At 28.7% G+C, this 12,971-nt stretch overlaps 1 protein-coding gene across 4 annotated transcripts; it reads right to left on the reverse strand.

The window, feature by feature from the left end:
- Positions 1 to 542: 542 nt before the first annotated feature.
- Positions 543 to 11,825, reverse strand: LOC132725533 (glycine, alanine and asparagine-rich protein-like). Of its 4 annotated transcripts, XM_060710666.1 has the most exons (6): positions 11,528 to 11,693; positions 7,433 to 7,739; positions 6,829 to 6,913; positions 2,513 to 2,738; positions 1,524 to 1,644; positions 543 to 1,009 (listed from the first exon to the last, which is right to left on the reverse strand). In XM_060710666.1, exons 4-6 carry the CDS (start codon positions 2,736 to 2,738, stop codon positions 775 to 777), a joined length of 582 nt encoding a protein of 193 aa, XP_060566649.1. In that variant the 5' UTR covers positions 6,829 to 6,913; positions 7,433 to 7,739; positions 11,528 to 11,693; the 3' UTR covers positions 543 to 774. The 4 variants fall into 4 exon arrangements, with proteins under 4 accessions (XP_060566649.1, XP_060566650.1, XP_060566648.1 ...); XM_060710667.1 differs by lacking the exons at positions 6,829 to 6,913; positions 7,433 to 7,739; positions 11,528 to 11,693 and adding an exon at positions 11,700 to 11,825; XM_060710665.1 differs by lacking the exons at positions 6,829 to 6,913; positions 7,433 to 7,739.
- Between the last annotated feature and the right edge of the window lie 1,146 nt (positions 11,826 to 12,971).

Raw genomic sequence — 12,971 nt, forward strand, 5'->3', positions numbered from 1 at the left:
AAATCTTATATAATTTACACATCTGAACATTTATTTTGACGACGTGAAAACATAATAATTTTGTTGGAACCGACTATCTAAAGATTCTTACTTTGTAATGTTTTACTAACAGCGGAATTATTTCCCCCCCTCTGCTTCTTATGTATTTACGAATCACCCTGATTCCAAATAGTTTTTTTCTTTTAATTTAACATAAACGAATAATAACCAAATACATAATTTTAATAAATTACACTGATACTCAAATATTTTTGGTAGATTACGGTATACACACATTAATTGGTAAATAATCGTGTCACCAAATATCTTCCTGTTACATAATTTGGTAAATTACTATGTACAAAAATATATTACAAATGTTTTACGTTAACTTTAATGGTACAATTCATGGCCAAATTTCAAACTGCATATTTAATAAAGAAAAACAGTTAAAATGTATTTTCTTTTGAGGACCTCTTTAATGATTTATCTTACTTATTCAGTTAAGAATGGAAAATTTTTTGGGTCGTCTTGCAAGAGGCAATGAATACACAAAAACAATGTCTGATATGTAAAACAACAATATTTATTGATAACTTAAAGTATGTTCTTGTTTTGTACATTGTTTTTATTATAAGTTAATTGATATAATCTTAATGAACCAGTGATATTCCCTTTTAAAAGTATAATACAGTTTGCAAATTTCCAAATTTTTATTGACAGTATAATAAATGTAAGTTATTTAGTTTGTTTTAACCCAACCGTCATATATTCTGTTTCTACAAAAGAAGAGAATTAACTCTCGTCAGAATCATTGCCATTATTATTATTATCATTGTTATCATCATTATCATTATTATGGCTGTCTTGAATCACGATGTTTGTTGTTCCTCCATTATTTGAACCCCCACCGCTGCCTCCAGTGTTGCCACCAGTGTTACCGCCGCCGCCACTTCCTGAACCGGGATTCATCATCATGTTCATATGACCATAACCCTGCGGAAAATGACCTCCACTTCCTGTATCAGTTCTGTAAAGCAAAAGATCGTTTCAACTTGTAAATATTCAAACTCTGGAAAGGGAGAATTAATACAGAAATAAATAGTTGAAAATCGCAGTTTTAATGATTTTGTTTTAAAAAATTGTTTATGAGAGAAAATCTCTCACGCCCCTAGCACAGACTAAAGTGGACCCTAAATTTTGGAATCAATGGTTTTTATATTACGGATACTGACAGTATGTTTGGTGTAATGATGCTTGGGCTCATATAACATTCAGCAAGAATTATTTGTAGCTTAAGTGACTCACATTTAGTGTACATAGTATAAACAAACATTTGTAAATGACACATGCTTTAATAAGAATAATGACTTTGGTTTCATTATGATCATTTACAAGAATCAGTTTTTTGACATATTATGTAATATCTAAACACATTACACAATGCGAAAAAAATGGTCCAAGCTTAATTAACTTTATAGTTATTACAAAATAAGTCTAAAAAATCAACACACAAAAATACAACTCGGAGACTGTTGACTTACATGATGATAATTGGTTGCTCGCCACCACCGCCAACTATTTTACCGTAAGAAGATGATGATAAAGCAGACGAATGGGACGAGCTTTTACTAAGTGCACTAAACATCATCATCAGGATGGAAACTGGAATAATTCAAGACGTTGATATAAAACATTTTCTATAATGTATAGATATCATCTACAATTTTTCTGAACCTAAAACATGCTGAATTTTTAATTGACCTAGTTCGGCTTGTATGATAAAGGGGTATTAGACTTGCCAAACTGGTACTGCTCTACCTGATGTCAAAGGCTAATAAGTTTCGGTTACAGTAAGGTAAGGATTATAGCTCTTTTATTCTTTTATTTATTATAAAAAGGGTATAGATAATAAAATAATATGACTTGGCTTTATCTGTATTTTTATGGTACCAATTTTTTTTACCAAATATCAGAACTTTAGAAACCTATATAAAGAAGGTAATGTCAAAAGAACTTTATTTCGTGAAATAATACAAAAATCTTCATTCTATTGTCAGGTTTATACAATAAAAAAATGTTTAACAATTCGTTAGTAATGAATTATATGATTTTGAACATGGAATTCATTTTAGTTAAATCATGCAACAGAGTAATATTAAATCAATTTAAAATCATAATATTTATGATTTTATACTATTAATTGTAAACGGATATTTAATCTGAAATCAACAACTATACACTGATGTTTTTGTTATGAAGTTATAATGATATTTTCGGTGTAAAGAAAATGATGCAATGATACTATTTGTCTGACTACTTCATGAAAATATTGGTAATGGGGAAAAACGTTTTTATAAGTAACTAAAGTTAACAAACTAAAATTTCCACAATATTTATTTGCATGTTGATTTGAATGCATACCAAAAATGTTTTCATGAAATTTGCTGATAAGTATCGTGAAAATATTTTATATAAAATAATTATATCGGAAAAGACAAAGAAAACAAGATGCATTTTCGAAGATACTTACGAAAGAGGAAAAATCCCAAAAGATACAGAATGATTTTACCAAAGCCCCATCCACCATGGTACGGCTGAGTATAGACCGGAAATGGCATCGGAACCGGAACTGTTTGCTTCTTATATATATTTGAGGTATAAGCATGAGTGCCTTCGTCGGCGTAGTAGCCGCCATTTCCAAGAACGACGTAGACAAGACATGTCAACGAGATAACGAAAAGACGAAATACATTCATCTGAAACATGAAGATAAAAAAACCTTATTATAATCATTCTGTCATAAAAATTTAAATGCATGCATATTATATATATTATGTAACTAATTTCAAATCTGGGGTTATTAACTTAAGTTTGTTTATTTTTTTTTCTAGATTTTAACAATAAAATTTTAAAAATGACTGAAATTTCATCTTGAAATTTTTGTGTTGCAGCAGTCTTTTCATCAACAGCTCTTTTCTCACGTCAATGTGATACTCTTCGTAAAATTTCTAAACAACTTGAAAATTAAATGAAATCGACTACATTATGTGAACCAAACATTTTGTTTCATTGCAAAAATGTAGCTGTTGCAGAGAAATGTTAAAAATAAAAAGTAGAATTAATAACAAATGTGTAAAACAGTTAAAAACTATATGGTTTAAAACCAAACGTGTAGGTTGCAAGTTATATGTAGAAATGAAAAAGATAATTGGCAATTTTAATCTAAAATTTCGAGCAAGCCGGATGTGAATTGTCTCGGTTTGTATTTATTCGTCCGAATCAAGAGCAAAATGATTTGCTTCAGTAGTGGTGAGCTGACTTCTAACTATATATCATTTTAGTTTTGCATCTATTATGTACAATGCCTGACTGCACTTTGCGAATGTTGCTGTTTTGCAACTGGAAGTGCAAATGTCTCGTTGGAAGAGAATACAGAATACTGTTGGAATATTTTGTCAAGAAATATTTTATATCTTGTACATTTAGAATGATTGTATTTGTGTATTTCAAACCGTTGTTCATGATCATGTAACGAACTCATTCATACATATGCTGAAAATATCTGTGTTTCAAGAAAAGACCGCTGCTTATTGTATTCAAAAATTTGATTCTTTACTCAATATCTTTAACTTCTTTACGCAATATCTTTAACTTATTATAAAATCTTTAATGTTATAATTCAGAATACATTTGAAAAACAACCTACCTAGAATGTTTGACTTGTTTTTTTCCTGAAACACAGGTATTTTCTTGATATTATGAACTCTACTCTTATTGAAACATTTTCTCGTCGTAAAAATTCCGAAAACCGTAAAACTTTTAACATATATGAAGCTTTTTTCTCAATTTTTTTGTTTTATCGCAAGTCAAATTATTGTTCACGACTATTTCCTTCTTTTTTCAATCAAATCAATACGTTTCTCTTCTGCAAAATTTATTTTGATATAGCACGCAGGTGCAACAGCAAATTCTTTTTCACAATGTTTAATTTAATTTCCTTTAAGCATTTAAGTGTTGAAAAGACGAGACAAAATTTTCAAAACAAGCAAATAGTGACCATGTTACAGAGAACAAAAATTTCTTATAAATGCCTGAATTATTTGGATTATTCATCTACGTTTCTCAAACTATCCAACAGTTTCATACTGACCTCTAAATTCACAGGATAAAAGCATCTTGAAGCGAAAGTTTAAAGTTCAAGATTACAAAAAGACAAAAGCATCTAACAATGATGAACTTTATCATTAATATTTTACTAATAGAATAGGCAGATTTTACGTCAATTACTTATTTTCTGCTTTTGATTATGTCTTTGATAGAATTGAATTCATAAGATCTTGGAATGTACAAATGTTAGAAATAAACTATTTTGACACAAAAATTCTCATTTAAAAAGATCAATGACTGATTATATCCCTCTAGGTGTTTTATTGATAATCAACATATAAAACATGTTAAAATGACATATTACCAAGCGGAAAAATAATAACCTAAATAACTAAATACATTAATCATATTCATGTAAAAGTGCGTTTTTTCAAGATTAAATATCTCAATGTTTCTATGTACAAACTATAAATATATTGCAGTCAAAATATAGCATGTTAAGAGAGATAAGAATAACCTATGCATTCACCGTTTTCGTCTCTGAAACAAAAATGACAAAAAAGAAAAAGGCCATTTTTAACCAAGCATGTTAAGGGTTAAGAATTTAAATCTATAGTGTTTTTCGTCTTAAATGTAAGTAGCAAGTGCAAATGTTCAGAATTGCATTGAGCATCTCAGAGTCCAAGATAAGACAATACTCGGCAACTAAACGGCGATGAGCAACTTAAATCAAAACGAATTTCATCCAACGTGGTAATTATTATCAGTTAAATATTTAATAAAGACAGTATAAATAAATAAAAAAATAAATAAATGAATAAATAAATCAATTTAAATAAATAATAAACTAATGAAAAAATAAAAGAAATCGGATTATTTTGGCCATAAAGCCATGCCAAACAATACAAAACAGGCGGAAGACAAGGTGTAAGACTCTTTCACAATATATTACATTAAGTAACCGGGACACAAACTGTTTGACTTAGGGTGTGTATTCTCCATTATAATTATCACAAAAAATGGTGTTTGCAATAACAAAACTACATGGAAACCTTCATGCTTTATTTTTAATTGTATATATTGTTTAACTGATTAATTTCAAAGGATTAAGATGGATGAAATGTAAATATGTTATTTATTATCTTTAATTTTAATTCTAGAAATACACTTCAAATATTAAGTTTACAATAGAGTTAAGCATAATTTTGATATTTAGTGACATTGTCTCTTATATTATAGCTTGAATAGATGTGATGTTATATTGTCTAGTCTCCCCCTAATCCACCAGTTGCTGCACTTCTGAAATTAGAATTGAAAAAAATGAACAGATTAATAAATAAATAAATAAATAAATAAATAAATAAATGAATAAATAAAGAGGTAAAGAATGTAACAAAAAACGTTAACGATTTTTTAAAATAATTGATAACAATAGAAAGTGTAAGAAAATAATACGGGGAAAATAGTAATATTTTCAGAAAATAAATGTGTAAAGTTAAGGCACTTGAAAAGAGTAAGAAGTATCAAATCAATGATTTTGCGTTGTTTTAAGTAAGAAATCATCAAGATAAGGAACAAAAATCTTAATTACAGTATGGGTGTACATTAAAATATGTAAGTCATGTGCGAACTGTGATATAACTGTTCTTGTGATAATACTTAATGTCACGTCTAAATTGTTTATATGAAGAAAAATAAAGTCAGCCAACACTAAAGCATGGATGTTACCATCTAAATGATTGTATGCCATTATATAAAAATACTTCTTAATGTAACGTGCAAATTACACACTGTTAACGACAATACTAATTATCGAAGCTTGTTTTCGCGCACGCAAATTTATTTCCAAGAGTACATAGACAGATGAATATCTTTGAAGTAAATTTGTTATCAACGATAGTCATGAAGCCATGTATCTCTTCTGCAAAATAAATATTGGAATTTTGAAAATGAATATTTCAAAAATGCTTGTATGAAATAGATAGTACAGTGCATTGCCTTAAAAGCGAAACGGGCATGATCAAAATCATTTCTACTTGAAAAAGCAGAATAATGTTACGTTCTGGAGAATCTTGTTCTATTTACATAAACGATAAACAAGTCCTTCTAAAATCGATTATGAGATAATGAATCTAATATAATTATACTGTTGATAAATTAAAAAATATATCATAATACATTGCATTACAACATTTAAAATCGCAAAATGTAAGGTTGTATATAAGATTGTTTATTAAGTTGTTTCTTTTGTACACTGGGCGCGTCAGGTTTTTTTCTGTCGCAAGTGCTTTAAATACATACAAGTACAATTTTACCTTGTACAAATTTTACAAAAAAGCTTCACTAAAAGACAGATAAATATCAGATGTTTAGACATTGTCATCATCATGCGGGTCGGCCTCTAGATACATTTGGCAGAGTTAGGCTAGTAACGCACGTTGTCTCGATTGTATAGGGATTTCAAAGAAATGGTGTAAATACTCATGAATAAAAATAAAAGGCAGGTATAAAGGTATATCATTTTTCATATCGGAAGCCCGACTATTGTACTTTTCCTTAGAAACCTTTCATATTTTGGTAAGAATGTATTTATTTATTGGATAAATTTTTCAAAAGGTTCTAGCAATTGCTAAAATCTCATTTTACCAGTAATAAGCAAATATACAACTTATTACACACTGTATATTGAGGAATTAAAAACAAAAACAGATAAATAATGTGCATAAACTATTTTCTTACAAGTAAAGAAGGTCCGACGTTGATGAACTTCCACCAAACAATCCACCACTTGATATCATACTGAACATAATTATGAAGAAAAACACTGAAAGGATAAAGATTATCGAATAAATTAATACTTATTTATTAGATCATCTAGGACTCAAACGATATATAGAGAAGTAAAAAACAACAATATGAAACTTGTACACTATGTATGTAGTTATGTAGTTATGCTTCTGCTCTTTTGTTTTCTTTATTAGGATCACACATTTTCCGTCGTCATGTCTCGATGAAATTCAAATGGAAGAAGGTAATATGCCATTGCTTATTTAAATAAATTGCTTCTACAAAAAAAGAGGCAGAACTTATTTGTTTGGAATGAGTGATTCAAAATCATGCTCATATAAAACATAACATAAAAAGATAATATACTTGTAGCTAAGTTGCTTTTACAAACAAATAAAATATACATTTATATTTATTTGATAACGAATAGCAAATTGTTCAAGGGAAACAAACACAAACAAATGCCGTTGCTGCTTACTTGTACATATAAACACCATACATTCTTAAGTGTAGACGTGTCACTACTACAACACAAATGAAAGTCATGACAACTTACACATAAACATCATTGCGAAGAAGCCAAACATCATAAGTCCTGCAGTACCCAGTATTCCTAGTCCCCCTCCACGGTTAAAGTTTCCATACCCATATTGCTGAGGATATTGTCCACCACCATATGGATACGGCTGTTGATGTGGATACGGATAAGGATATTGATATTGCTGGTAATAGTTTGGGTAATATTGTCCAGTTGTGCCGTACGATGGGTATGAGTTTGGAACGTAGGATTCGATACCACCGGCTCCAAATACAACAAGAACGGCGCTGACGAGTTGGATGATGAACATGTACAGGATTCTCATCTAAAAATGTTTCCCATAAAAAGATCGATTCGTGCCTTTAAAGGCCTGTGATTCTATCAAAATGTTGGTCCAACTTTCCAAACTGAGTTTAAAAATACCGTTTTTGATATCTTTCTGAAATAATTGCTCACCAAAGTTTTCTAAGGGACAGAAAGGGAGGTCTTAACAATAAATTAAATAAACACGACATCATGTTTATTATTATAGATATGTTACTGTTAATTGAACAGACAATTTTAATTGTCAATTTGTATCCATGTTGGTGCAAATTTACATACGTATAAAAACAATTTCAGTACATCTGAATAAAACAAGTTACCTTCTATTAAAACCGGACATTATAAAAACCCGCATGCAAATTTAATATATTACAACTCTGATGATTAAAAGGTACTTTTAATACATATATTTATAATTTGTTGTTTGGGTTGAAAACGAAAGTTTACTTTTTTACAATAGATTCTTAGTAGGAAAATACGAAACCCTTACGCGATATATAGTCAATATTTTTTCATCTTTTTTAGATAGTTTCTCCCTTTCTAGTCCCAGATGTCATGGGCCGTAATTTTGATTCTTTAGATGGGTATGGAAATTTGGACCAACATGGAATAACAGGCTTTCAAAAAGCGCATGATTAAAATTAAATTATTCAATATATAAAAATTCACATATGAATAACAAACAAGATGATTTACATCTGGACAATGCATAGCACCTTTAAGTATTATAATGAAAACTACCATTCCGATATTGTAAACAGGATATAAACCAAAATTCACTAGATACAAAGCTACTAAAATATACTTTCAGACGTCGTGATTCATTGTAAATAGGCATAGTTTATAGAAAAGAAAGACGCCATGCTTTATTTCCCTTATGAAAGCCCGAACTTGATTATATTACATTTTACTTTGACATCAATTTAATGTGTTGCAGTAGGAACATTTGTATTAGGATGTAAGCATTTTCTTCAGAAATTTCATACGCTTAACATAGTCTTTTAACTTTATGTATTGCAATTTGTTTATAATCATTTACTATAAGACAATAACATTTGTCATATTTTTATCTTACAAATCCTTTCATAGTAATTGTATTGACATTTCTTTTTGTGCATTTAACTTGTTGTTTATGACACTTTAGTTAAATATAACACTTATATCAAGCAAATTATATGTATTTTAAATGTACTTTACATATTTTTTTGAACATAAGATGTGACACGTATTGAAACTAATATTTAACCAGACTCAAAAATTATCTTCAAGTTCATCGTTAGAACGTTTTAGGGGTTCATCTTTTTCTTTATTCAAAAAAACAATGTCCAGCCATGTTTCACTTAAGAAAGTTGAAGTTGATTTAGTTCCTTTCTATTATGATTGCATTGTCAGAAGTTCAGGGAAATAGCAAACCATGAATCATATTTAGTAAAGATCCGAACAAATACTGTTGCAATTTAAAAAAAATGTTTTTAAACTTGTATCAAGTAACAATTATTTCAAATGAAAATATATTTAAGTTTATCCACTTAAAAGAAAGGTAATGGATTTTAAGAAATTCAAGGAGAAGATTAATACTGTTTCTGATATGTTTAACGCCAAACACCTTTTTGTAAAAACGTAAAATTTTATTATGTTTAACGTCCCTATTTTCGTAGAAAATGAGAACTTTTTTGTAAACTTCTCATTTACTCAGATGTTTAGTTGATCCGTCTTGTTCAAACTCAAGTGCATGGTAAAATCATATAAAATGGATGACCACTCAATTATTGAGTGAACGTAATGGAAACTCCGGTTGTAATCGTGTTAGTTACCACAAGTACTATCAAAATTTTACAACTTTAAACTCTGACATCAAATAACTTTAAAAACAAGATTAGAAAAGTCCTCAAGGTGGTGAAATAAGAAATTTCGTTTTTATAAATGTAAAAACGTCGACCTTATTTTGATACATACTAAAATTATTGACTACTTTTGGTTAATATGCGTGTTACTTCTTTTATTACGAACGTTTTTTTCCTTACCACATCGATCTACTTGCTGAAAATAGTAACATTTTGATGGCAACCTATATGTATTTAAATCTAATTTGATCAGTTATGTCAATTAAAATTGATGTACAATATTTAATTTTATATAATTTCCCTATACACAAGTTAGATTAATATAGCAAAATAATAAATTGATATGCAGTTTGTACAACCTCTTATCCAGAAATTCAACCATTTTATTCATAAAAGACATTCAAACCAGTATCTATTCAACAATTCTTTTTCTTTAAAAATAAACGAGTAAAGAAAAACTAAAATAAGCATTTGTAGTTATTTCAATAAGAAAAAACTAAAGTAAAAAAGCGATAAATTTCTTTTACCAGTTCTGAGCTTTTGATAGCAAGTTATATGATAATTTTGTAGTAATTTGTTAGAAAATAAACATTTCATTTTTGTACAAAACAAAAAGCAAACACAAAATAATTTTGTCAATGGTGACTGAACATCTTGAGAAAGTATGAAAGCTATCAAATATTAGTACATTTTTCTGTTAAGTTATACAAAATATGCATGTTGTTGCAAATATATCTTTAACATTAGTGCGACAAGGGTTATCAAATCTATACAAAATTGATTTTCTGAATAAGAATAATCAACAATTGCAAGAAGTTGTACTTTTGGCTTCAAATCGTATCTGTCAATAGTTGATATTGAAAAGTTAGAAAATCTGTATTTATGATTTTCCGAATGTCTTTATAGAAACATACAGATGTAAAAAAAAACAAAAAAAAAACCAAAAAAAAACCCAGAGACAATCTCGTTTAATGAAAAGATGTGTAATATGTGTTCTTAATTAGAGGATGAATTCCATGCAATATCGAAACTGTGCCATATTTTTGAATTGTTAATATCGAAACTAGAAAAGGATCAAGGTTCATTTTAAAATGTTTGAATTAAGAACAAATGTTGATTGTATATAAAAAAAAAGAAAGAGAGAAACCCTAAAAAACGGCAACATTGAAAATGTTGAGTTTGTTCACGTTAATGGTTAGTGAAAGTTGTCGCCCCTTAGCGTCGACTAAAGCAGAACATGAAAATGGTGACATTTGCAGATTTAGAAACATCTGCAGATGTGTTCATGCGGTTGTGGTTATGGAATTCTAAATTTTAATGTGAAATATGCCAGACTTAATTGTATTTAATTGTTATCATATGCAATATTTGATTGATATAAAATATTTAATTTTAGATATAACAGAATTTTATATATTTATTCAGTTGATCAAAAATGTAAGTAGATAAAAACAAAAACAAAAAAGATGATTCAAATTTAAAAATCATGACATTTTTTAAAGTAATAAGAAATAAGGAACTGGAACACTTTTGTGTGTGTCTTTTTTAGGACTTTTACATTTCTGTAAACGTTTATTGGATACTTTGGCTATATATACAAGAAATGTTAATTTACTTCAATTCATTAACAATCTTTTAAGATATTCATGTGGTAATGCTTTTGTCTCGTGAAAAACCTGTTACTGGAAACGGTTGTTATTATTTTTTTTTGTATTTGATATCAAAGCATCTAATGTGTGTCATTCTTTAGAAATAAAAATGGCAAATAATAAATTAAAAATTCAAGTGCTTCATGGATATTAAATTCTTATCAAAAAAAATTCTAATTGATTTTCTAATAATCTGTTTACAAATTGTCTCTTAGAATGGAATTATATATGAGATATACACTATGATATATCAATTTACTGTGTTATATGTTAAAATATATCTGATATATACATACTATAAGATAATCCCTCTTCAAGGGGGAAGTGACTCTTTAAAATTATATCCCTTCTATTCTCATTGGTTGAACAACAAGACATTAACTTCCATAACTAAAGTTACATTTCCAACTTAAATTTCTAACATCCCTTGTCGAAATATTCCTACATTATTCCAAGATAAAAACTAACCTTATCATTCCTCGTCAGTGTGTGTCGCCAGGTGCTTACGTCTTCCCGACATGCATCAGAACAAATTGTGTATTTTACACGTACATTTTAAGCCTGGGGGGTGTTAAGCAAGCCTTTTAAAAAAAACACTTAATGGTGTCGGTAAAAATAGATATATTAGATTTTTTTTGCAGAAAAGAAAGACAACAAGGTCAATCTTTAATACTTTTTAGCAGTTTGAAAAGTTCTAATTTAATTCATTTGTTCTAGAAGTATGTACATGTATATTCTTTTGTTTTCCTCAAAAGTTGTTTTTATGAACCCTAAACTAACACTTGTATCTTCGCCCGGAAATGTGTGAAAAGTCAATAAATCAAATAGTTTAATAAAAATCGGAAGTTGTGGCAAAGCTCATATATAGCTTAAAAAGTAAATTTTCTTATGTGAAATGTATAACAACTGTTAGAATAGAATGTACATATTTACATGTATTTCGAAAATGGTTCTGTAATTCTTTTCAAATAAATTAGATTGGTTTGTTACATGCATTGCCTCAAATACGTCGTGGAACTAAAGCCCTCCCGGAAATATGTACATGTATATGAAAATATAGTTTATCTTTGTTCACACCAATAAAATCTAAAATTCGGGCAAACACATTGATCGTTTGTCCTCTTTTGAAAAAAATATACATGTATATATAGATCTATATAGTTTTAAAAGAGGATAAACGATCTTCAATCGATATTTTTTTTATAATATTTCTTACTTATAAATAATACATTTCTGTATCCTTATTGTCGTGTTCTAGCTGTCATTAGCACAAGCATACATGTATGTATATAATTTTCTTTGGCCTACAAAGCTTTTTTGTTTTCTCGATAAAACACTTTCTGTCAAAATTAAAGCTCGACAGCCATGGACATCACAACCGCCAGTTACATATTATTGCTTCATGTAAATTATTTAAAGATTATAATATAGATGAGATAGAACCCTACAATAATGTCATAATGTGCCTATCTTTATATTTCTATTATCGTCTTTCAGTTGCCTGTCTGTGTGTTAGTAAATAAGTTAGAATGTTTGTTCGTTTTCTCCTGATTATTTGTAATGTTATCCTTATCACCCTAATATGAAAATTGCTCTTACCATGATTTACATAGTAAAACAAGGATAAGGTACACTCGGAACAAATTACTTTTAAAGATAGCGTCATACATATGAATAGTCAACCATGAGTGTATATAGAGCTTCATGTAAATCGGTATGGTTTATATAACAATCAATATT

The sequence above is a fragment of the Ruditapes philippinarum genome, unplaced genomic scaffold (assembly GCF_026571515.1).
Source record: "Ruditapes philippinarum isolate M1 unplaced genomic scaffold, ASM2657151v2 ctg1021_1_1_1_1, whole genome shotgun sequence".
NCBI classification, from domain to species: domain Eukaryota; kingdom Metazoa; phylum Mollusca; class Bivalvia; order Venerida; family Veneridae; genus Ruditapes; species Ruditapes philippinarum.